We start from the raw sequence: 27,144 nt of genomic DNA on the forward strand, positions 1-27,144 counted from the left end.
GTGTCACGTAAGGCAGTTTTTGCATTAACGTTAACTTCTAAATGTAATTTTTTTTTTTTTTTAATTCTCCAAATCGTTGTTGAAATCGTTGTTGCAGGTTTGTGGCTGCTGTCACGGACTTCTTCTGGCAGGTGTCTGTATTCGTGACAACTGCCACAGACTTTCTCGGAGTTTGTCAGCTGCCAATAGTACTACGCACGCGTGCAAAACACACAAACATTTTTATATAATGTAACACTTTAGTTAATAACTAGTTGCTTGTATATTACTATATTAGCAGTTTATTAGTACTCATCTTACCCTATACCTGAACAGTAATTAGAAGTTTGAGGCAAAAGTCAATAGTTAATAGTGAGCATTAGATTAGGGGTCAGTAAGGTTTTTTAATGTTTTAAAAGAAGTATCTTCTGCTCAAGCTTGCATTTATTTAATTAAAAATACAAACAAAAACAGTAATATTGTGAAATATTATTTCAATATAAAACAGCTGTTTTCTATGTCAATACAGTTATGTACAGTAATTTGTCATTTATTCCTGTGATCGAAGCTGAATTTTCAGCATCGTAACTTCAGTCTTCAGTGCCACATGATCCTTCAGAAATCAAATAAGTCTAATTAAGTTTTTATGTATTTTTACATTTCTCCCAGATTAATAACAAAAGGCAGACAAAAAACAAACAATATGAACTGTTCTTTTTAACTTTACCAGCGCGTGTCGCATTCTCTCTTCTGCAGAATATTTTCAAATTAATGATTGATTAACTAAAATGATACTTTTTTAATTGATTAAGGGTATAATAGTTACATAAACTATATCTAAATCATTAAAAATTATTATCATTTAGTAGTGTGAAGTTCTGATCAATTTACTTGGCAAAAAACGAAGCTTAAACATATCTGGCTAGCCAACTAAACCGGCTTCATGGTTTAGACCCCAGGCTTAAGTAGAGCTGCTGTGCTTTTGCTTTTAATGAAAACCATTATATACAGTCCAGAACAGAGCTAAAATCATTAACAGGAAAACATCCCTTTAGGATTACTCTTGTTTATTGTGAAGGAAAGTCTTATCTTTGATCTTATTATTGATACATCATTACTGAAAATAATATACCATTTTATTTTTTACACTGTTCAGCTTTCGGCTTTTAATATTCAAAAAAAATGGTAGAATATGGAGTAATGTCTTTGTTTTATTTATGTATTTCCTTACAGAAGGAATGTGTTTGGAGGATTGCATCCAGTCATCAGAAGCCGAGCTCAGAGTCGTGTGGACAGACGTCGGCTGTAATGATGGACTTCTGCTCATGGACAGGTAATGTATATAATGTGTGTGTGTGTTTTATTGTGCTGAACATGTAGGTTCCCATCGTTTTCTTTTTGAAGGGCCTCCCCTTTGGAAAGCAAACGATGGGAACCTAAACGGGTGGGGAAGGGACGGCAGTTGAGCATTTTTATATTTTTTTTTCTCTCCTTGTGTCCAAAAGTATAACCCCTGCTGGAGATTGTGCCGGAAGCTCCGGGGGGAGACCGCACCGGTATCCCCCTCCTTTGGGCGCGCCACTCACACACACACCACATTCGCTCGTATCGCAGAGACCCGGCTGGGATCGAACCAGCAACCTCTGAACCCGTGAGGCAGCGCTCATACCATTGAGCCACAGATCTCTTGTCTCTACATGTGAAGAAACTTATACTTCACTGTTATCACAGTTTCCAATAAAGCAGTTAAAGTGAGATTTGAACCCGTGTCTTCATCAGAGCCTCGTCCTCAGAGAGTGTGTGTGTTTATCCACTCGCCCATCATGGATCTTGTGACAGTGATTGTTTTTCAGGACATCTTGTCTGATGAGAAGAGTTTAAAGTCAGCAATAGTGGGACTTGATCCCATATTAAAGAGATCCAGCTGGGATCGAACCAGCAACCTCTGAACCCGTGAGGCAGCGCTCATACCATTGAGCCACAGGTCTCTTGTCTCAACATGTGAAGGAACTTATACTTCACTGTTATCCTGAGAGTTTCCAATAAAGCAGTTAAAGTGAGATTTGAACCTGTGTCTTCATCACAGCCTCGTCCTCAGAGAGTGTGTGTTTATCCACTCACCCATCATGGATCTCGTGACAGTGACTGGTTTTCAGGACATCTTGTCTAATGAGAAGAGTTTAAAGTCAGCAATAGTGGGACTTGAACTCAGGACGCTGCGATTGAAACGCAACTCTTTCTCTCCTGAGCCACTGAGACTGCAGAGATGAGGAGCGTTTGAACAGGTTTTATCCAGAGCTTTGTGTTAAATGAGGAATAACTTTAACAAATGTGGGATTTGAACCAGGACTTTCTGGTCTGAAAGGGAGACGACTATCCGCTGCGCCACAGAGCCCGTGAGGAAATGATCCTGTTTTAGATTTAAAGTTCATCTTAACGTATGTTTGAGCTGGTAAAAGACGCTCATCATTAATCGATAACTCATTGACCACTCTGTGCAGAAATAAACACACACACCATGTTTCAGAGTATTTCTTTAGATTTATTAATCAATTGTGATAAAGCCAAAGCTACTTTTATAGAATGTTTTTTTTTATGTATATGCATCATGTGTGAAAAGCAGTTTGACATTCTTTGTACCAACTGTATCAGTGTCTGTGATTTGTTTGTATCTTTTTAAATAAATATATGTGCCAAAAATGTGTATGATCTAAAAGTTTCGCCCTCCTGTGGTAATATTTATGAATTACACCAATGCAAAAACAGTATAATATTCTTAAAATTGTTTCGCTCTCCTGTGGTGATTTGTATGAGTTTTCGCCCTCCTGTGTTGAATTGAGTGAATTACACCACTGCAAATCAAGTCTAAAGATTTTTTGCCCTCCTGTGGTGATTTTTATGAATTACACCACTGCAAATCCAGTATAATGTTCTTTAAATTGTTTCGCCCTCCTGTGGTGATTTTTAAGAAATTACACAACTGCAAAAACAGTATAATATTCTTAAAATTGTTTCGCTCTCCTTTGGTGATTTTTATGAATTACACCACTGCAAAAACAGTATAATATTCTTAAAATTGTTTCGCCCTCCTGTGGTGATTTTTATGAATTACACCACTGCAAATCCAGTATAATGTTCTTTAAATTGTTTCGCCCTCCTGTGGTGATTTTTATGAATTACACCACTGCAAATCGAGTATAATGCATTTTAAATTATTTTACCCTACCATGCTGATTTTTTTTTAAAATACGCCACTGCATAAAAGGCTAATGAATTTAAAATTATTCTGCCCTCTTGTGGTGATTTTAGTGTATTACACCACTACAAATCGAGTCTAATGAACTGAAAGGGAATTTTTTTCTGTCATCTCTGCTCATTTGTTAAAATACATTTATATACATGAGCGACAAGACTTTCTCGATTTTTAATCACACGAAAGTAAAGGTCAGTTTCCCCTCCGCTCCTCTAGGCGGCAGAAGCGGTTTCACCTTCAGTCTGACTCTTCGGCTGCTTGACAACATGACGCTAGATGACAGTCACAACAACACGTGCAGATCCTGCAGAAGACGTGACAGCTCTAAATATCACTTTAACAGCACATAATCCAGCTTAACCGCTAATAAAACTGACACACAGACGGATACAATGAGGGACCGAGTGTCACGCGACTCACCTGTAAGTAACTTTCCGCATAAAGTCAATTTCTCTTGTCAAATGACGTGCACGCGCTACAGAGCAAATCACTCGTTAGTTGTCGCGTTTCCTCTTCAGTCTCTGAATGAATCGCCTCTGATAATCACACTATAAAGTGGAATAAGAAGGATATTGCAGTGGTTTCTGGATTGCTGTGAGAGTCAGCAGGAGTGTGTGGAGCTCTGGTGTTCTTCTGCTGCTTCGGGCTTTTCTACTTCCTGTTATGACTGGAATATGAGAGGAAAACACAGCCTTTAGAATTAGTGTGACTTACACCGCTGCAAACCCACTCTAATGAACTTAAAAGTGTCTCGCCCTCCTGTGGGGATTTGAGTGAATTACACAGCCTTTAAAATGCTGTTTTAATTAAACCTGTCATAATATTACTACAAGAATCAAACATTGACCAGACACTTCATTGTGTATCATTTCTATAATCTTGTTCTGGTTTTTTTTTTTTGTTTTTTTTTTTTTTTTAAAGGATTTAGTTTTTATTTCTTATGCAGTGTTTTCATAATTTTGTCAGTCGTTGAATTATCATAATCAGGGCTAAAACGAGACGATTGATACAACATTACTGATCTATAACAGATCTCATTGTATACTGTTATTTTAGTGTTTAATTCAGTTTTATAAAGTGTGTAACGTGTGTTTGTTTGTGCTGTGACTCTACAGAATCAGTGATGTGTTGTGGAGCGTAAACCCGTCCAGCAGAAGCCGAGCTCAGAGTCGTGTGGACAGACGTCGGCTGTAATGATGGACTTCTGCTCATGGACAGGTAATGTATATAATGTGTGTGTGTGTTTTATTGTGCTGAACATGTAGGTTCCCATCGTTTTCTTTTTGAAGGGCCTCCCCTTTGGAAAGCAAACGATGGGAACCTAAACGGGTGGGGAAGGGACGGCGGTTGAGCATTTTTATATATTAATTTTTTTTTTTTTTCTCTCCTTGTGTCCAAAAGTATAACCCCTGCTGGAGATTGTGCCGGAAGCTCCGGGGGGAGACCGCACCGGTATCCCCCTCCTTTGGGCGCGCCACTCACACACACTCCACCTTCGCTCGTATCGCAGAGACCCGGCTGGGATCGAACCAGCAACCTCTGAACCCGTGAGGCAGCGCTCATACCATTGAGCCACAGGTCTCTTGTCTCAACATGTGAAGGAACTTATACTTCACTGTTATCCTGAGAGTTTCCAATAAAGCAGTTAAAGTGAGATTTGAACCTGTGTCTTCATCACAGCCTCGTCCTCAGAGAGTGTGTGTTTATCCACTCGCCCATCATGGATCTCGTGACAGTGACTGGTTTTCAGGACATCTTGTCTAATGAGAAGAGTTTAAAGTCAGCAATAGTGGGACTTGAACTCAGGACGCTGCGATTGAAACGCATCTCTTTCTCTCCTGAGCCACTGAGACTGCAGAGATGAGGAGCGTTTGAACAGGTTTTATCCAGAGCTTTGTGTTAAATGAGGAATAACTTTAACAAATGTGGGATTTGAACCAGGACTGTCTGGTCTGAAAGGGAGACGACTATCCGCTGCGCCACAGAGCCCGTGAGGAAATGATCCTGTTTTAGATTTAAAGCTCATCTTAACGTTTGTTTGAGCTGGTAAAAGATGCTCATCATTGATTGATAACTCATTGACCACTCTGTGCAGAAATAAACACACACACCATGTTTCAGAGGATTTCTTTAGATTTATTAATCAATTGTGATAAAGCCAAAGCTACTTTTATAGAATGTTTTTTTTTTATGTATATGTATCATGTGTGAAAAGCAGTTTGACATTCTTTGTACCAACTGTATCAGTGTCTGTGATTTGTTTGTATCTTTTTAAATAAATATATGTGCCAAAAATGTGTATGATCTAAAAGTTTTGCCCTCCTGTGGTAATATTTAAGAATTACACCACTGCAAATCGGGTAAAATGTTCTTAAAATTGTTTCGCCCTCCTGTGGTGATTTTTATGAATTACACCACTGCAAATCAAGTCTAAAGATTTTTTGCCCTCCTGTGGTGATTTTTATGAATTACACCACTGCAAATCCAGTATAATGTTCTTAAAATTGTTTCGCCCTCCTTTGGTGATTTTTAAGAATTACACCACTGCAAATCCAGTATAATGTTCTTAAAATTGTTTCGCCCTCCTGTGGTGATTTTTATGAATTACACCACTGCAAATCGAGTATAACGCATTTTAAATTATTTTGCCCTCCCATGCTGATTTTGTTTTTTTAATTACGCCACTGCAAATCAAGTCTAAAGAATTTAAAATTATTCTGCCCTCCTCTTGTGGTGATTTTAGTGTATTACACCACTACAAATCGAGTCTAATGAACTGAAATGGAATTTTTTTCTGTCATCTCTGCTCATTTGTTAAAATACATTTATATACATGAGCGACCAGACTTTCTCGATTTTTAATCACACGAAAGTAAAGGTCAGTTTCCTCTCCGCTCCTCTAGGCGGCAGAAGCGGTTTCACCTTCAGTCTGACTCTTCGGCTGCTTGACAACATGACGCTTGATGACAGTCACAACAACACGTGCAGATCCTGCAGATGACATGACAGCTCTAAATATCACTTTAACAGCACATATTCCAGTTCAACCGCTAATAAAACTGACACACAGACGGATACAATGAGGGGCCGAGTGTCACGCGACTCACCTGTAAGTATCTTTCAAAATATCTCTTGCCAAATAACGTGCACGCGCCACAGAGCAAATCACTCGTTAGTTGTCGCGTTTCCTCTTCAGTCTCTGAATGAATCGCCTCTGATAATCACACTATAAAGTGGAATAAGAAGGATATTGCAGCGGTTTCTGGGTTGCTGTGAAAGTCAGCAGGAGTGTGTGGAGCTCTGGTGTTCTTCTGCTGCTTCGGGCTTTTCTACTTCCTGTTATGACTGGAATATGAGAGGAAAACACAGCCTTTAGAATTAGTGTGAATTACACCGCTGCAAATCCACTCTAATGAACTTAAAAGTGTCTCGCCCTCCTGTGGGGATTTGAGTGAATTACACAGCCTTTAAAATGCTGTTTTAATTAAACCTGTCATAATATTACTACAAGAATCAAACATTGACCAGACACTTCATTGTGTATCATTTCTATGATCTTGTTCTGATGGTTTTTTTTTTTTTTTTTTTTTTTTTTTTTGAAAGGATTTAGTTTTTAATTCTTATGCAGTGTTTTCATAATTTTGTCAGTCGTTGAATTATCATCATCATAATCAGGGCTAAAACAAGACGATTGATACAACATTACTGATCTATAACAGATCTCATTGTATACTGTTGTTTTAGTGTTTAATTCAGTTTTGTTCAGTGTGTAACGTGTGTTTGTTTGTGCTGTGACTCTACAGAATCAGTGATGTGTTGTGGAGCGTAAACCCGTCCAGCAGAAGCCGAGCTCAGAGTCGTGTGGACAGACGTCGGCTGTAATGATGGACTTCTGCTCATGGACAGGTAATGTATATAATGTGTGTTTTATTGTGCTGAACATGTAGGTTCCCATCGTTTTCTTTTTGAAGGGCCTCCCCTTTGGAAAGCAAACGATGGGAACCTAAACGGGTGGGGAAGGAACGGCGGTTGAGCATTTTTATATATTAATTATTTTTTTTCTCTCCTTGTGTCCAAAAGTATAACCCCTGCTGGAGATTGTACCGGAAGCTCCGGGGGGAGACCGCACCGGTATCCCCCTCCTTTGGGCGCGCCACTCACACACACACCACATTCACTCGTATCGCAGAGACCCGGCTGGGATCGAACCAGCAACCTCTGAACCCGTGAGGCAGCGCTCATACCATTGAGCCACAGGTCTCTTGTCTCAACATGTGAAGGAACTTATACTTCACTGTTATCCTGAGAGTTTCCAATAAAGCAGTTAAAGTGAGATTTGAACCCGTGTCTTCATCACAGCCTCGTCCTCAGAGAGTGTGTGTTTATCCACTCGCCCATCATGGATCTCGTGACAGTGACTGGTTTTCAGGACATCTTGTCTAATGAGAAGAGTTTAAAGTCAGCAATAGTGGGATTTGAACTCAGGACGCTGCGATTGAAACGCAACTCTTTCTCTCCTGAGCCACTGAGACTGCAGAGATGAGGAGCGTTTGAACAGGTTTTATCCAGAGCTTTGTGTTAAATGAGGAATAACTTTAACAAATGTGGGATTTGAACCAGGACTGTCTGGTCTGAAAGGGAGACGACTATCCGCTGCGCCACAGAGCCTGTGAGGAAATGAAGCTGTTTTAGATTTAAAGCTCATCTTAACGTATGTTTGAGCTGGTAAAAGACGCTCATCATTAATCGATAACTCATTGACCACTCTGTGCAGAAATAAACACACACACCATGTTTCAAAGTATTTCTTTAGATTTATTAATCAATTGTGATAAAGCCAAAGCTACTTTTATAGAATGTTTTTTTTAATGTATATGTATCATGTGTGAAAAGCAGTTTGACATTCTTTGTACCAACTGTATCAGTATTTATGATTTGTTTGTATCTTTTTAAATAAATATATGTGCCAAAAATGTGTATGATCTAAAAGTTTCGACCTCCTGTGGTGATTTTTATGAATTACACCACTGCAAATCGGGTAAAATGTTCTTAAAATTGTTTCGCCCTCCTGTGGTGATTTTTATGAATTACACCACTGCAAATCGAGTATAATGCATTTTAAATTATTTTACCCTCCCATGCTGATTTTTTTTTAAAAATACGCCACTGCAAATCAAGTCTAAAGAATTTAAAATTATTCTGCCCTCCTGTGGTGATTTTAGTGTATTACACCACTACAAATCGAATCTAATGAACTTAAATGGAATTTTTTTCTGTCATCTCTGCTCATTTGTTAAAATACATTTATATACATGAGCGACCAGACTTTCTCGATTTTTAATCACACGAAAGTAAAGGTCAGTTTCCCCTCCGCTCCTCTAGGCGGCAGAAGCGGTTTCACCTTCAGTCTGACTCTTCGGCTGCTTGACAACAAGACGCTTGATGACAGTCACAACAACACGTGCAGATCCTGCAGATGACATGACAGCTCTAAATATCACTTTAACAGCACATATTCCAGCTCAACCGCTAATAAAACTGACACACAGACGGATACAATGAGGGGCCGAGTGTCACGCGACTCACCTGTAAGTAAATTTCCGCATTAAGTCAATTTCTCTTGTCAAATGACGTGCACGCGCCACAGAGCAAATCACTCGTTAGTTGTCGCGTTTCCTCTTCAGTCTCTGAATGAATTGGCTCTGATAATCACACTATAAAGTGGAATAAGAAGGATATTGCAGTGGTTTCTGGATTGCTGTGAGAGTCAGCAGGAGTGTGTGGAGCTCTGGTGTTCTTCTGCTGCTTCGGGCTTTTCTACTTCCTGTTATGACTGGAATATGAGAGGAAAACACAGCCTTTAGAATTAGTGTGACTTACACCGCTGCAAACCCACTCTAATGAACTTAAAAGTGTCTCGCCCTCCTGTGGGGATTTGAGTGAATTACACAGCCTTTAAAATGCTGTTTTAATTAAACCTGTAATAATATTACTGCAAGCATCAAACATTGACCAGACACTTCATTGTGTATCATTTCTATAATCTTGTTCTGATGGTTTTCTTTAAATAGATTTAGTTTTTATTTGGTATTCAGTGTTTTCATAATTTTGTCAGTCATTGAATTAGTATCATCATTAGGACTAAACGAGACGATTTTAACAGATTTCATTGTATACTGTTATCTGTTGTGTTTAATTCAGATTTATTCAGTGTGTAACGTGTGTTTGTTTGTGCCGTGACTCTACAGAATCAGTGATGTGTTGTGGAGCGTAAACCCGTCCAGCAGAAGCCGAGCTCAGAGTCGTGTGGACAGACGTTGGCTGTAATGATGGACTTCTGCTCATGGACAGGTAATGTGTTGTTGGCTAATAAATGGATTTAAAATCCAAATGATGGTAACCTAAATAGGTTGGAAAAGGACGTAGAATAAAAAACTTTATACAACCTAATTTGTGAAAAGAATACAAATTAAAAAAAGAAAAGATCCCTGAAGATTTTTAGGTTGTACAATCCAAACCAGATCTCAGGGAAAGCTATTTCCGGTTTTATTTGGTAATTATAACAACAGCTGTAGATGTAGATTTTTAAAGTTAATTTTATTTCTCTATACTGCAAATCTAGTTAAAGAAAATAATAGTGTCTAAAACATTACAAGTGTTAAAACAAGTGTTGACATTACACGCATTTGATCTATATTCTTACAGTAATAGTTTGTCTAGTGATTAGTACAATTATTATAATATTAGTTGGCTATTTAAAATCATTAGAAATTAATTAAATATTGTAGAACCTACTGTATTGTTCATGCCTACACTAGTATACAGACACTGAAATCCTAGAATCACCCCATTTATTGAGAAGCAATAAATCAATGGTTAACATGTACAGCTACACACACATGGTGCAAATTGACTGCAAGTGTACATTAATTGGCATTTAGGACAGGGCCCTTAGATCCAACTTCAGTTAACTGCACCTGAAACAACTAATCAAGGTCTTCAGGGTTGTTGGACTTAATCAATTTTAAAATACATATTTGATATCAGCATCTTCTGTTTAAAAAAAAAATCCATCAGTGATTCTTTATAAGTCACAAAATAAACTGCAATTCCCCTGAAGAACTGTCCAAAAAGGCCACCGTATTAACTATTTCTGCAACTTCACTATTTCTGAAAAAAATCATAGGCATGCCGTGATCACAAATGTACACAAAAAATACATACATTTATGTGCCATGTAATGCACCTTATTCTGTATAAATTTTTATTTGACAATAGAGTAGGAACTTATACAGACAAGTTTATTACAGAACATAACTTTTGAGAAAATCTTATAAAGGGATATAGCAAGATATGCTCTTTTTTTTTTAAACACTAAACTGCATGATACTGAAACTCATTTTGTTCTAAGCCCTGAGACTGCAATCTCCATCAAGACATTAAAAAGCCAAGCTTGGGCCAATGAGAAAAATGATCTGCACATTAACCTCATTAGCAGGTTTGCTTCTGTGGACTAAGCTGAGACTAAACTTAAGAATGGCAGAAATCAGGATTTTAGCCATCAATTTTCAGATCCTTGGCCACCAACATCGCTGTGACAGGGTGCAAAAATCCACGGTGCTCCTTAAAAGTCTTCACTGCCTCGTCGCTGTATTTGGCAAAGTTGTAAACTTCCCTGAGAGAGAGAGAGAGAGAGAGAGAGAGAGAGAGAGAGAGAGAGAGAGAGAGAGAGAGAGAGAGACAGAGAGAGAGACAGAGAGAGAGACAGAGAGAGAGACAGAAAAGGAGGTCAGCAAGTGCACACAGACAAGTGCTCTTGAAGAGCTCTGGACTGTTAAAAACAGAAGCATGTCAATGAAATGTTTGTTTGCTCATGGCAGCAAGGAAATTACAAAACTCTCTGTAACATCCCGTTCCTTTATTTTTTTCATCCAATTTTTGGTCCATTTTTAAGAAGTGACCCCCATTTATTTCTGTTGATGTTTTTGGCCTAATCATGTACTTCTCAGAACAAATTAATTAATTTACTTAAAGAGCGGGCGAGTGAATTTCATTCTGCCCTGTTCAGTAGCCATCTTCAGCGCCAGGGGAACGGCTTCCTCCCAATGTGCCCTCACACAGACACGCAACCACCTGCATTAACACAAACAATTTACCATGAGATACTGTACGTAATAATCTGATAATTCAAAGAAAGGGGTACCTGCTTACCTGAAGCGAACCTCTGCGTTTTTAATATTGTTCAGCTGGTAGACCTCCTGCATCTTCTTCACATGGGAGAGAGGAAGGGGCTCCTGGTACAGACAATACATGGAGGAAACAGACAGACATATTTTAAAACTACTTCCGCTTTCTGTTCCTCTATGTCTTTTGCTCTGCATTGCTAAACGGGTATGATTTGGTACAGCTTTACTTAGTCTGCGTCAATATAATGTGGTATTACATATTAAATTACATCTTTAAATTAAAAGAAAAAGAAAAAAATGTAATCAAAGCTGCACTATGTAATTTTACTAGAGGGCACCTATTCAAATAAAGGCGTAGTTTGATGACGCCAAGTTTGAGCTCTTGGGACATGTGGTCTTCACCTCACAGCTGGTGGAAAATAGGACTCGGGCAGAAATCATGTTCATGGATGTGTTTATTAACGTTACTGTAGTGTGAAGCAGAGCAGGACTGAGTGTTGAAGGAGGGGAGCAAGGCCACTGGAGCGATTGCACAACACGCCTCGCCAGCACCGGGACTTTTATCATGATGCCCGGATGGTGCCATTTCCACTTTTCTAGTCATGAGTATGAGGTAACGCAGCTCTGTTTATCATATCAGATACATTTAAATGTGTTTAAAATTATGTTAAGTTACTCTGTGCGTTCGCTCGGCTGCTGTTGTGACACTGCAGTAAGAGTAAAGTGTTTCAGCCAAATAAAACCGAAAAACTGAGGGTAACGCAGATATGACGCAATTGACAGGCGACTCCCTCAGACGTCCCGGGTTCTTGATTAAAATAGCAATTTTCTCGCAATTTACAAATAGTTGGAAACATTTGGGATATTGTAAGAACTCAACTGAACAAAATATATAACACTGCCCATGTGGTTTTTGGATATTTTACTGCAAAAAGTTTACTATATTGCTACAATACTATATTTACACCACCGCATCCAAGGCATTGCATTGCACTTGGTGATATAAGGTTTGGATGCAGCTGCTAGGCTATGGAAACCCATTCCGTGAAGCTCTCTATGCACTGTTCTTGAGCTAATCTGAAGGCCACTTGAAGTTTGGAGGTCTTTAGTTATTGACTCTGCAGAAGGTTGGCAACTACACTGTTGAGCATACTCTGTGATTTTGTGGCCTACCACTTCATGGCCACATACTGCATTTCGTTAGTAATTTTTTTAACGCTATTTAAAACGTAGCGTATTCAGTCAGCGGTATTTCTTTTCCCTGCTCTCCCTCCTCTCACACATACATTGTTCGCTATCTCCCACACATAGAAAATGTGAAATTTTAAAACGTTAATAACATACATCCTCATATTTTTAAAGATACTCATATAAGCACACACAAGTGAATATTAATAAATGTGAGCAAATGTAATTTAACCCAAGAAAAGTTTAAAATAGGGCTAAAAAAACCAAACTTATTTTTCCCTATATGTACATGCATATGCTTATATGCTATATACATATAAATTGATACTGAATCAAGATGAAATCGATATTTGTGATATTTACCACAGTGTTATGTGAAGAAACTCGCAGACCCAAGACAAAACAGGATACAATGAAGACAAAACAGGAAACAACCAATATATTGTGGTCCATAGATGTGATCAGGTAGCCTAGAAATCTAGACGCACCCTAGCGGCAGCAAATTTAATTTGCCCGCAAGTGTGGTCTAGCAACTCTCAATTCCTATCTGAGCTGTATTCCTCAGAATCTGGACGGCCCAATCACCGTGTAGGTAGGCTATAGAGTCGGCGGGCGGGGCCATAATGACGACGGCCGAGTTGCGTTTGCGTGCTTCTAGTAACACAGTCTTCTAGTAAACACAGAAACTGGCGAATGGCGGCGGTCTTTCGAATCAGCTCTGCCCGCGCCTCCGGAAGACTTGGAGTTAAGCTTTCCTCTGAGAAAAGAACAAGGCACTGAAGTCATTCTTAAAAAGGGAAGATGTGTTTAGCCGACCGGATACGGCGAATGTTTAATCAGTCAGCGAGCTCCCCTTCACCGTCGTTGCTCCGGTTGGTGTACCGCTATCCTATCGCGTGCAGAGGGAGTTTGAAAGACAACCGTTTATCCCGCCCCTCGGACTGAGCCCTGTCTATGGTGAGTTTCCAGACCAAACATCTTGATGTGGGTCTGGCTTGTCAGGCTAGTGATCAGGTACCTATGTCAGTTGGGTTTTTAACACAGATAACTTATTTAGTACCTCTTGGAGTAATAAAGCCATAAACTCGATGAGCTGAGGAGATTTTAATTGCTTCACATCTGCCTCAGTGAAATTCGTAAGGTCCCCTTCTTTTGCCTGAAAATGCACACATAAAGAGAAAGAGCAGGAGAGGGGTTATGTAGAAAAGTTTTGGTGTAGTTTAAAAGGTAGGATAGGCAGTTTTTTTTCATAAACACTTTTTGACTGAAAACATTGGTTGAAACTCTTCATCAAACAGTCAGGTGGTACAAGTCAGAGGTCTTAGTTGTTTGCATTCATTATTATTGTAACTTAATGTGTTTTGAGACTTGAGGTAATTTAACACTGTCTTGCTCCCTTTGCAGACTTTGCTCTGGCTGTGTGCGTTCATGTGTTTTGTTGGAGGTGTGGCTTTAATGATCCTCTGAAGGGAGGGTGGGATATTATGCTTTCAAAGCTAGCTCGCTATTGCTAGCCTTTTGGAAATTGCCTACCCTACCTTTAACAGTAGAAAGACTCACCTTCACCCATCTCTGACACAGAGCAGTGCAGGCATCAGCCATAGTGGTGTCATACCTGTGCACAAAGAGGCCAAGTTCAATTCAGATCAGCAAATCTAATTTACCACGAGTGTAGTCTAGTAACTCTCAATAGACTTCTGTAGCTGGAAAAAACAAACTCTGTTCAGGCCAATCACATCGGGTATAATGTCAGTGGGCGGGCTTAACATAATGACGGCAGGGTTGCGTGCTACTTGTAAACAAAGAAGCTGGCAAACGGCAGTCTTTCGAATTGGCTTTGGACGCGACTTTGGAAGACTTGGAGTTACGCTTTTCTTTGAGAAAAGAACAAAGAAAGGCACTGAAATCATTCTTAAGAAGGAAAGATGTTTTCAGAGTTTTGCCGACCGGATACAGCGAAAGTTTAATCTATCAACGAGCTCCGCTTCATGTTGCTCTGGTGTGTTGTAGCAATATCCAATTGCATGCAGAGGTAGTTTGAAAGACAACCATTTATCCCGCCCCTCAGAATGAGCCCTGTCAATGGTGAGTTCCCAGACCCAACATCTTTTTGTGGGTCTGGCTTGTCAGGCTATGTTGTTCCCACAATGTAGGGAATACCTAAAACATACACTTACGCACGCACACACACACACGCACACGCTCTGGTGCTCACTGTGGTTTGATGGGGGGCATTCCTGGAGTGTGCATCCATGCATTCCAGTCCACTTTATTTAAGATGTCCACCTGACAAAGAGGCAAGTACAGACATTTACATCACACACAGAGCACACACAATGTGTGCAATTTTGATAATACATAAGAGGTGGCATGAACAACAATTAGGAGAACTAAAAATAATCCTAAAGGAAAACTAATAGGAATTTAATCCTAATTTTGTAATCCAACAGGGAAAAAATATATTTAAAGGTGCACTATGCAACGTTTCCACCCGCTAGAAGGCGCCTATTCAAAACAAAGGCGTAGTTTGATGACGCCAGGTTTGAGCGCAGCATCTTGGGACATGTGGTCTTCACCTCACAGCCGGTGGAAAATAGGACTCGGGCAGAAATCATGTTCATGGATGCAGTTATTAACATTACTGTAGTGTAAAGCAAAGCAGGGCCGAGTGTTGAAGGAGCGGAGCAAGGCCACTAGAGCGATTGTTAATGAGATGAACAACACGCCTCGCAGCGGGACTTTTATTATAACGGGACATAGGCGCCGGGCGCCGGCACTATTTCCTCTTTTCCAGTCATGAGTATGAGGTAACGCAGCTCTGTTTATCATATTAGATACATTTGAGTGTGTTTAAGATTGTGTTATGACGTTAATCTGTGCGTTCGCTCGGCTGCTGCTGTGACACTGCAGTAAGAATAAAGTGTTTCTGCCAAATAAAACTGGAAACTGAGGGTAACACAGATATGACGCAATTGACAGGCGACCCCCTCAGACGCTTTTCTCAGATGTCCCGGGTCCTTAATAGCAATTTTCTCACAATTTACAAATAGTTGGAAACATTTGGGATATTGTAAGTACTTAACTAAACAAAATATAACACTGGCCTAGTGGTTTTTGGATATTTTAATGCAAAAATACTACATAGTGCACCTTTAACATCCAATAGAATCGTATTTGATTTGATTAGTTTGATGTCATCAATGGTACTAAATGATGAGACATTAGCATTCTTTTTGACAAAAATATGTATCTGTACATTACCGAGCTTTATTGGCCATCTTGCACACAAAAATTATGCATGTATGTGTGTATCTATATATATTACACACACACACACACACACACACACACACACACACACACACACACACACACACACACACACACACACAAGTACATAGTGTATTAGTTCTTACCTTGTCTTTGAAGTAAGTGAACAGATAGTTCTTCCATTCCTCTGTGGTTACACTGCCATAGGCAAACAGCTGAATGTATGACTTTACGAATCCCATGAAGACCTCTATAATTGAAGGCAAATAAAGTTTGTTTTTCTTTTTTAATTTTGTTTGTTTTTAAGGCCATATTGAATGATTGCAAAATTAAGTAACTGCAATACTTGCAAAATGTTTGTTATAATGTAAAATGATTAAGCAACAGTTGTGAAAGTTAGGTTCTTGAGTTTGATACTTCTGTAACCAACCACAGAGGTTAACATATGGTTACACAGGCGTGAAGGGAGCATGAAGCAACCTCAAGTGGAGGGGAGTCCGATGAAGACTTAAGTGAAGAGTGATAGAAGATAACAGCGTAAGTGGAAGAGGAAGGACATCCGGTGGATTAAGCATGAATTAAATAGACCGATACTGTAGGAAAAATCATTCAGGACCTTAATGACCAATATAAAAGTGGATTAGTGGAATTTCCCCGAAAGTATAATGAGTAGAAATAAATGAGTGATGATGATATGTATAGGCAGCGCCAAATGTTATATGCCTACGCAACTTTTTTAGAGCATACTGTACTTCCATTTTTACTGCTCCCTTGTGGGTTAAGTTATAAATAAAAGTATATTTCTGAATATATATGGACTGAGGGGTGAAAACACTCCTCAGCTGCTGCCTGCCATATAGCACAGAAGGAAACCTGGGACCCTAAAACCTAAAGTATACTCTGTGTGTATACACACAGTCGAACACACAGCCTTACAAACTATACTCCTTTGAACTTGGACATGTATACACGGGTTTGGTGCATGTGCAGTTACAACCCATGTTAATACTGAAAAAAAAGAAAATATTTTGCATGTGTAACCTGGACGTAGATAATACAAAAATCAGCACACTGTTCGTTGACCCTTAACCAAGCCTGCAGTCTCCCTCTCATTTACTGAAGCTTTCGCGCCTCGATCGCCCCCCCCGGTGACCGGTCCCAGTATAGCCGCCCCTCTGTGATTTCTAATGGACGCGAGGCAAACTAAATAATAAAATTACACTTCAAAAAATTTCCCCCAAAGTTAGTTTATGTCACTGAAGGCAGTTATCATCACGATGATTTCATTTCAGGTGTTCGTTTTAAAAATAAGTTTAGTTTGAGTTAGTTATTTGATGCTATAAAAATGGGGGGTGTGACGTCATGATTGACAGTTGAGACTGACGGCTTCTCTGAGTGAAGTTGTCACTGAGGCACTAACGGACTTTTTTCGAAATTTTTGGGAGCAGATTAGAGCTTTAGCTTTAATTTCTACATTTCCATAACTGTTTATTTCACACCAACATAATTAATTGTTCTGCATCTGCGAGAGTGTGGGCGGGCTTTTGATATCGCGACTGTACTTCCTGCTCTACTTCCTGCGCTCTACTGCGCAACTCCGGTCCCGAAATCGCTACTGCGCAGACTCGGTCCCAAGATGTCTGCGCCGTGCAAGGCCGCCTGAAAGCTTCAAATATGGCAAGCGGAAACGGATGATGTCGAGTCGTCCATATTTTTTTACGGTCTATGCCCTTAACAAGGAGTGCATAACAGCAAAGCTAGATTAGAGCTTTTTTTAAGCTTAAATGTATTTAGGTTTTATTTTATTTTGCATTAACTGCTTTGTATTTTAACCAATAAAATAAGTATTTTTATTATGATTGCATTCTGTGAGACTTTCTGTGAGCCTCAAAAAAGGACAACCACAACTTCTATGTCATTCCTGAAGGACGTCAACCTGCTGGCAGATGAGTACTTTATGAATTAGGCTAGATTTGACTAACCTTGCCCTACCTGGATAATAAAAAGGATTAAAGGTGTAAGATAAAAGGACACAGTGCGTTACACACTATTAACATGTATAATGTAATAAATGTGAATGATTTTCATTCTGTAAAACAGTCTGCCGTGTTAACTTTTGGCTTATGTGAAGTAGTTTTGGCATATTAAACAGGAAGAGGAGAAAGTATTTTGTTTGTGTACCTGGACCTCCCATCAGTTCCTCCAGATGATAAAGCAGAGCGAATCCTTTCTCATAGGGCACAGAGGAGAAGGCGTCATCCGTGTTCACCTCATGCAGATTTGGAACTAGGTTTGTGAGGACATTATTCGCCCCAAACTGTTTCACCTACAAAACAATACAAAATTGACTTATTTTACCCATAAATTCCAACAATTTTATCTTATGTCTCCAAAAAACATAATTGCAAGGTCACAAATGGAGTTGGCAAAGCGGTACGAGTTCAGCTTTTCTCCAAGGTCAGCAGATCAGAATGTCATTTATGTGGAATAGAATTTGCATAAGCCGAGAACTTGTTAATATTTGTTGATTTATCTGTATGTGTGACTCACAGACTCTTGAAGCTCTTTCCATCCTCCGATGCCTTTAAACTGCCTGAGCTGTTCAGTCTCCATAGACCTAGCAATCATTCTCTCAATATACACTGTGTGACCCTCGTTCAACCTGCAGAGAAAGAGTTCACTTGTTACAGATTAAAGGGGTCAAATGTTATAGAAAATAGGATCTAGCAATTTTGAAATAAAATAGTTCAATGTACTATAGAACAATGTCAGATCATTACAACCAAAAGAACATAATGGGAGGTGGAGCTTGAGTGCCTATTTTGCATATTCAGAAAAAGCTCAATGTGTCGAACTGACCAGAAATGCTCCCAGGTCTTATTGGTCACCAGATTCCCGGTCCAGCTGTGGGAAATCTCATGAGCAATGACCTGCAGCAAAACCATAAGTACAGAACATATTCACATTCGCAGAAGATAAGGGGTTTAAAACAAATGCTTATTATTTACCTAAAAATGGTTTTAACTTATAAATGCACACAGATTACTTACGCCAGCAAGGGACCTGTCTCCAGCCTGAAAAAAGAACAAGAGTATGTAAAAATAATAAATAAATAAAAATTACACAAATCCTTTTTGTAGCTTCAATGTCTTTACTGTCACTTTTAATCAATCTAATGTGTCCTTGCTGAATGATTATTAAAAAACCTCTTACTATCCCCAAACCTTTGAACAATGGTATGTATTGCAGCACCCTAATAGACAGTGGATGACAAACTTACTTTCAGTCTGTGAATGTGGCTTTGCATGTCTGTGTGAATGCATGTACTAACCACAAACGTCTATAGAATGCATACAGTAAATGTGTGATGAGGAATCATACGGACCAGTACAGTGGGGGTGACAAATGTGAGGCAGGGGTTCTCCATGCCACCGTATGGAAAAGATGGAGGCAGCACCAGGATATCATACTGGCCCCACACATACGGCCCTGCCAGACTCTCAGCCGTCTTCAACATGGTCTCAGTCTAATGAAGCAAAAGAGTTTTATCTTCATCTGTTAGCCACATCAGATAGCAATTGACAGATAGCGAGCGCATTTACACCCGTTCTTAATCTGATTATGCTTAAAGAAATAGTTCACCCAAAAATTAAATTAAAAAAATGATTTATGTTCATCTTCGGAACAAACTGAAGATGCTTTTGATCAAAACTGACAGCTTTCTGTCCCTCCATTGACAGCTACACAAAGGACACTTTGACGCTTCAAAAAGTTCATAAAGTATATAATGCATACAAATCTATTTATTTTGACTTTTATTCACATATAAAAATTATCAATGCAGACATCAGTTGTGATAAATGGAAGCTCAAGCATGTACGCTTGACGTGAGAAAACCTATGAGGTTCATTCTCGTGAGCTTCCACAAAAACCAATACATGGTTTATTCTTGCTGATCAAGCTGGTCCCAGTGAGCTTATCTTATGTTCATTGATCAGTTTCATTGAGCAGTGATTAATTCTCATCTTGTGCAGCCAAAGAAGAAGTAGTTCAGTCAAAATACTGCCTATTTATTTAACATCACATCTCACATAATAAATGGAATACTTGTGCCCAGATACACATATGATTAGTTTAATAAAGTCTTGTGAACACAGTTTACTTGTGTTGCCAGGTTATTGGTTTGCATTAAAACCAAGACAAGTTAACTGAATAAGCTGGCTTTTGGGAGATTTCAGCATATTGGTGTACATGTAAATATGCTCATCTCACCTCTGAAAACTCAAACGCTGCCTCATCCACATGCTCCTTCTCAGACCAAACTCTGGACCGGGGACCGATTTCCCTGAAAGCCACAAGCAATGATTATTTACAGCTGATCTGGAAGCATGCACAGAAAACTTAAATGTAAGTTAAAACTTAAAAGAAGTTATGAATCCCTGAATGAGAAAACAATGAGCTTTTAAAAAAGAGGATGCTTTCTTCAGGCCACAGACTGGTGTGATGATGTGATTAACAAGTAATACTGTGAGAAACATTTGTTTGCCCACATTGCAAATGCTTAAAAAGTGCAATATTAAAGTCATCTTATAATGTCGGTGTTACTGTACCTTTATCTATATGTAAATAGCCTCTTATGATTAGTTAACTTCTTTGGATGTGAAAAATAACAATAGCAACAAACTAATGCAGAGTTCAGACTGCACAATTTTCACACAATTTTTTTTTTCTTTTTTTCACACTGCCTGTCTATCTGGGCCAGCATTCAGTCACTGCTATGTTTGACAGGTGGTTTCACATTGCATGACTGTTAAGAGGAAGAATCGCAGACAATTCTGTACAGTACGCAAACTACGTTTCACAACCAAACACATGAGAAGTGACAAGGAAACGACAAGATCGCGTGCATCAGACTGGAATTGTTTTTTTAAAAGACAGCAGAAATCTTGCAATCCAAATTCTCTGTGTGCTGATTTGCAGCAAAAAGGAGAAAAAGAAAAAAAGATTACGGCAGAAGAAATGGTTGGGGTGACAGAGGGAGCAATGATTGTGCTCTGTAAAGACAGATGGAGGTGAATAAATCAATTTGCAATGTACTGCTGTCGCGACTGCTCAATCAAATGTTTGTGCTATGTTTCTGTTTGATATAATTGTAAATATGTCTATTTAAATACTGATATTCTGGTCTATAACTCCTCCCTGATGCCCTGAACCTTGCTCTCTTCATTGGCTGTATGTCATCACTGGTGTAATTTTCAGTCAGAACTAATTTCTTTTCTTTTTTTAATCGGCTACATGTCCAGATATTTATCATGCCAAATATTTCACAGGTGTCGGTGACACATCTGCAATTCTCTCTGATTGTGTCTTTGATCATTCAAACTGTGATTGCCACTCACGTGCACAAGCACTGATTTGCCTATGATTTTGGGCATTTACCTGCGATTTCGTAACCGTCAAAATCAGGGCAAAAATCGTGCAGTGTGAAGTCAGCATAAACGTTGAACTCTGAATATGTAAAAAAAAATTAGGGAAAGAACAACAGGAAAAGGATCACCTGCTTTCCAAAGCGCCAACTACAATGGCAATGAGGTAAGATGGCATGGGGACCTGCAAGAAAGAAAAAGACATGTCTCATTTTATATATATTTTGAGATTTATTTTCATTTCAAAAACCAACTCTCCACTGAAGAAGAGGAAGAGACACTGACCGGCTGTCTGAAGCGATAGATGACCCGGCTGCTGTCGCTCGGATCTGGTTCCTGACCATCACGCAATGCACTCATCAAAGCCACCAGCTCTCTGGGGACAGACACCTAAGACACAGTCAATGTACCCAGTGTTACTGGTAGGACAACTGTGGATTTAGATGGTTTATCTTGGTATGCACTTCGCTGCTGCTTCATTGAGTGTATGATTAGTACTTTGAGCTATCCATGCATGTTACCTGGGCATAATAAGTGTGCTTCACTGATGGAGTGTCCTGACAAGGCACCATGGTCCTACAGTGAGTGGCCTGTTTTAAATAGAAAATAGAAAACAATCACACAACGATTTAAAACTGCACATTTGAGAGAATAGAACTAAAAAATAAAAATAAATCCCATGTCTTTGAGGGGAGGGTCGATTGGTGGGTAAATGTATGGGCTTTTTCAGATCTTTCAATCAAATGGAGCTCACACAATTTACAAATGATCGCGGAAGGAGACAATGGAAAAACATACAGAGCAGAAGGTTTAATTTCTGCTCTGAAAGCCACAAGACCACACTTAACACTTCAAGTGCTTGTTAGAAATTAGCAATGGTGATCGCAATGGAACATTGTGCTTGGTACGTCAAAAAGTTAGTTATTCAACTGACAATGTCCCATCTGGCTAGCACACATCACATGAAGTTTACACATCAGGTCAGCAGGTGGAGAGTAGCCGGTCTTTTGAGGATGTTTGAACATATTCGACCACATGAGCATCTACACTAAGAAAGCAATCCGTTCAAATGCGTTTTTTGACTACCTTTGGAAGTGGTAGAAAGTGGACAAGCTCTTAACCTTTTAGATCCTGTTACACCTGTATTTAGTGCTGTCCATTTGTGATTTGAAAGACCAAAACGCATCTTAATACCAGGTGTAAACAGTGCTATTAAGATACTATTAAAAGAAAAATAAATGTCAATTAAAGTTTTAGTCATTTAAATGTGTGCTTTTGTTATTTTTATGTTTTATAAAATATGTATAAATTGTTACTATATAGTAAAATATGTATACACTCACCTAAAGGATTATTAGGAACACCATACTAATACTGTGTTTGACCCCCTTTCGCCTTCAGAACTGCCTTAATTCTACGTGGCATTGATTCAACAAGGCGCTAATAGCATTCTTTAGAAATTGTGGCCCATATTGATAGGATAGCATCTTGCAGTTGATGGAGATTTGTGAGATGCACATCCAGGGCACGAAGCTTCCGTTCCACCACATCCCAAAGACGCTCTATTGGGTTGAGATCTGGTGACTGTGGGGGCCATTTTAGTACAGTGAACTCAATGTCATGTTCAAGAAACCAATTTGAAATGATTCGAGCTTTGTAACATGGTGCATTATCCTGCTGGAAGTAGCCATCAGAGGAGGGGTACATGGTGGTCATAAAGGGATGGACATGGTCAGAAACAATGCTCAGGTAAGCATTTAAACAATGCCTAATTGGCACTAAGGGGCATAATGTGTGCAAAGAAAACATCCCCCACACCATTACACCACCACCACCACCAGTCTATATATATATAAACCTTTTTAATATTATCAAACTACCAAGTGTTTTTGATTAGATCAGTGCGTATATATTTCCAAAGCTGTATATTTGGGTTGTGGAATGAACTAGCTCTTGATAGACTTTTGAGAGGTGAAGCAGAAGAACAATGCAACACTGTGGTTTGTACTGCAAGATTGCACAAATTACAATATGTCAAGGAAATTGCACCTAAACCACCCATCTTTGCATGCATGCACATGGAAAGATGAAAGATGGCGTGGAGGTACCTGGCACTGGCTGAAAAGGTATGGATGTTTCTTCCCAGCTGTCTGTTTGGGGGTCAGCCACTGCAGTGCTGTGGCACTGGGAGACGTCTCATATTCAATCTCCACAATCACGTGCTGCCCACTAAAACACACACGGATAATCGTAATACAACTTAAAACCAAAGAGCGAAAACATTATACTGAAATTAAAAGATTAACTAAATTAATAAAATTGACATTTAAATTGAATGCACTAAAATAATTATTAGCATTTTTTGTATGAACATAATTTAATGTACTTAAATAAAGATTTAAATATTAATTGCATAATCATTTTTAAAAATTACCCTTGTGGAAAACAAAAATTTGGTCAGGTTTAGCAAACAACTTTGTTCACATAGTATAGCATGCATTTGCTGCATTCATGTTGGCAGTGAATTACATATCAGTAATAACTTCAACGTTTGAGAAAGAAAAACAAACAGGAATCTCTTAGTACAAAACAAGTTTGTGGCTTTACCGGGACAGTTCAAAAGGAAGGGTGATCTCCAAAGGGGATCCTTTAAACTTATGCTTAGCCCCCAATGCAAACTGTGCAGCCTGGCCATTGGCAGAAACTTTAGAGATCTTCAGATCATTCGAGTCCAGAGTCTAGAAAGAAATATAAAAAGCGAGGGAGGGAGAGAGGGAGAGAGAAAGAGAGAGAGAGAGATTTAGTTTTTAAAAATACTTTATTACAAATACTTACATGAAACACTTTTCCAACAATTTTACATTTACCTTTTATTAAACCACAAAAATGTTCCTTGTCTACATTAGTAGAAGAGGGAAAAAAAAATTTCCATCAAGAACAAAGCACAGAGCCTCATTTTTACACAGTTTCATTTCGAATGTGATAAGATGATCCATTAGACTGGGTAAACCTGCCGACTTATTCATTCATTTTTACTGCTTCTGTTACACTTTTGCGAGAACCAATCACAGACTGGCTTATCCACCTGTCCTGTTATTGGCTGGTTTAACATGATGATGGATAGAGAAGCGATGGGTCATTGCCTTTTTTTAGTTTTTACAGTCATGGATCGATGCCCGTTGTGGTCTGATTGGTTGAAGGACTATCAAATTTCTTACAGAGTCATTCGAATTATGCTGGTTTATCAGACCTCTTGTGCATTAGAAAATATATATAACAGACTCCGCGATCCATGGAACTGAAACATTTAAATCAATGAGTGTTCTGGATTTAACTATAGAACATAGCATTAATATCCTGAACCCAGTTCTATCTTGTTTTTTCTTCTCAATTAAATCGCTAACAGCTTTTATAACACTTTACAGCTCTTCATTTAAACATTTACTATTATGTATTATACACTAACATTATGTATTATATCCATGCAGATGCAATGCTACACTGTGCATATGAAAAACAAATCTCAAAATCATGGGGGAATAATGCACCAGTTAAACATTATAGTCTCATCTTCACATTGATCAGACAATAATTTAAAAAATATTTGTAATTTGGTAAAATTTGTGTTCCACAATGATTCTCAATTCACTTATGTTTATTCCCCTCAGTAGACATTCTGCAAGTCTACCAAACAACTTTCAAACAATTTGCCACGGTACACTGTTCTTTTTTTGTTTTAAAATACTTGCATCCATAAATAAGCGTGTCTTGGTAAAACAAAAACCTAAACGTACAAGTATTATTTAATTCATCCAAGTAGCTATACATTCAGCAAAAACTGCAGGATGGTAAAACATCCGTACTGAATAGAGAAACAAACTTATTTGTATTGTTGAGCTAGAGAGAAAAGAATGCATGTCTTTATCTGTTATCTGACACTTAATTATATAATAACACTTAACTGTCCATTTACTGTCTGCAGAACACCTGAATAGTATATCTATATTCAGATATAATATATGCTGTCAACAAATAGGTATGCCTTTTGGCATTTGTTTTCATATATTATATTGTGCATGTCACATCATGTTAAAACAAGACATGGAAACCCATTTGTCACTGTTTTACGCATTGAACAACCTTGAAACGCAGAATCCGTGAAGCTTCGATTAGCAGTTGCGCAAGTTTATCATGATCTGAAAACTTTTGATAAGTTGCACCTGCCTGTCAAACGCAGGTAAAAAGTCCATCAGTGTGATCTGACTTTTCTCCTGAAATCAAAGTTCAGGTGAGATGCAGTAAACCAGGTACACAGTCCGTGACTAATACTCATCATTAATGAAGATTTGAGGTATGACAATCAAAGCATACGCGCATGTGTTTATGGAAAATGATTGAACACGTATCAAATTCATAAACAAGAAACTTTGAATCAAAGTCATCGGGTTACGTTACGGATATCATCATTACTGTATCAAGTTGTAACCTATTACTTATCTACTGTTAGCTACTGTATGACAGGCAGTTTCAACATGTATTGCCAAATAACTAGTATATCTGTTTTTTAGTCACTATTACTTATTCAGTAGCAACTATAGCGTATTTTCGGTTTGACTAATAAAATCTATTAGATATCACACTTAATCAGAATGAACCAAAGCTCCAAATACATCGTAAAAGCATACAGCACAATGCCTCTTACTCATGCAGATGTGTGTATGTAATGAAAACTGTACCAGAGAAGAGAATTTATCCTCCAGAACTTCCACCGTCAGGGCGACTTTCCCTTTGAGCACATGCCTGTCAAAGTCAACATGGTAAATTAGATTTAAATGCTTGGTAGAGCATTTGGAGATAGAGGAGAACGAGCTGGGGTCTGACACAGGAGTCATGGTTGAGACAGAGAACAGACAGCTCGCGCTGCAAAAGGATTTTTAACCCACACGCAGTCACGTGACACCGGCCGGTTAAGCTGCATTATGGGAGTTGAAGTTTTATATCTGCAAGAACGGTTAATTACTGCCCTCTGGCGGCTGAGGGTGTTGGTACAACTTAAACTAAATCCATTGATGTCTTGGGGGGGCTTACAAGCCTACTTTTCTTTTTTTTTTAAGAAATTATATTTTCTAGATCATAATGCCATGTCTATTATTATCATTATTATAATTATTATTAATAGGCTAATATTATCTCAACATGAATTTTAATGGTTAAACATCGTATTGCAATAAAAGAAACAGTAGCCTACTGCATTGAAATAAAAGAAAAGAAAAATGGAGGGGAAAAAACAATGGCGTCTCAATAAGTAAGAAAAATATGATAATAGTTCTTACGAAACTTTTATTCTTATTATCATGAGTTTAAGAGAGTTTACAATAAGAGAAATCTCAGCAAGAAAAACATGAAATGTAGGCAAAATCTTGGGGACATTGTTTTGTGAATAATTATTTTAACTGTTAAACATTGACGTTTAAGATTATTATTACTATTTTTATTATTATTATTATTATTATTATTATTATTATTATTATTATTATTATTATTATTATTATTATGACGTGTGCATGCGCTGGTTGTAATGGCGTCATTCCCCACTAGATCGCAGATGATGAACAGACAAAACCTAAGATCATAATTGTTTGCATATGCCCCTTAAAATCTCAGTGTGAACATCTCAAGTGGACAGATTCAGGCCTAGTGAATTATATCAGCACTCAGCTAAATTAAGGTTACAGCATCAGTAAAAACAAATCAATTTAAAATCTCTCTCTCTCTCTCTCTCTCTCTCTCTCTCTGTGTGTGTGTGTGTGTGTGTGTGTGGAGTGTGCGTGCGTGCGTGCGT

The 27,144-nt window shown here is 38.6% G+C and overlaps 1 protein-coding gene and 2 long non-coding RNA genes across 4 annotated transcripts; 1 reads left to right on the plus strand and 2 right to left on the minus strand.

The window, feature by feature from the left end:
• The first annotated feature begins 1,172 nt into the window (after positions 1 to 1,172).
• LOC137049855 (uncharacterized) lies at positions 1,173 to 13,659 on the plus strand. 2 transcript variants are annotated; one of them, XR_010899736.1, is made up of 7 exons: positions 1,173 to 1,312; positions 4,348 to 4,450; positions 6,136 to 6,341; positions 7,036 to 7,138; positions 7,313 to 8,820; positions 9,481 to 9,583; positions 11,892 to 13,659. It is a non-coding gene; the product is annotated as an uncharacterized lncRNA (long non-coding RNA). The 2 variants fall into 2 exon arrangements; XR_010899735.1 differs by lacking the exon at positions 1,173 to 1,312 and adding an exon at positions 3,514 to 3,654.
• LOC137049856 (uncharacterized) lies at positions 5,685 to 9,185 on the minus strand. The gene is made up of 3 exons (XR_010899737.1): positions 8,819 to 9,185; positions 6,340 to 6,577; positions 5,685 to 6,223 (listed from the first exon to the last, which is right to left on the minus strand). It is a non-coding gene; the product is annotated as an uncharacterized lncRNA (long non-coding RNA).
• lta4h (leukotriene A4 hydrolase) lies at positions 10,067 to 26,261 on the minus strand. The gene is made up of 19 exons (XM_067428579.1): positions 26,039 to 26,261; positions 23,910 to 24,040; positions 23,411 to 23,531; positions 21,824 to 21,892; positions 21,588 to 21,692; positions 21,434 to 21,486; positions 20,149 to 20,221; positions 19,262 to 19,402; positions 18,927 to 18,950; positions 18,736 to 18,806; positions 18,427 to 18,538; positions 18,058 to 18,202; positions 16,023 to 16,126; positions 14,822 to 14,892; positions 14,167 to 14,221; positions 13,667 to 13,762; positions 11,444 to 11,526; positions 11,261 to 11,365; positions 10,067 to 10,907 (listed from the first exon to the last, which is right to left on the minus strand). Exons 1-19 carry the CDS (start codon positions 26,192 to 26,194, stop codon positions 10,787 to 10,789), a joined length of 1,836 nt encoding a protein of 611 aa, XP_067284680.1. The 5' UTR covers positions 26,195 to 26,261; the 3' UTR covers positions 10,067 to 10,786.
• Between the last annotated feature and the right edge of the window lie 883 nt (positions 26,262 to 27,144).

The sequence above is a fragment of the Pseudorasbora parva genome, chromosome 20, assembly GCF_024679245.1.
Source record: "Pseudorasbora parva isolate DD20220531a chromosome 20, ASM2467924v1, whole genome shotgun sequence".
Classification (NCBI taxonomy): domain Eukaryota; kingdom Metazoa; phylum Chordata; class Actinopteri; order Cypriniformes; family Gobionidae; genus Pseudorasbora; species Pseudorasbora parva.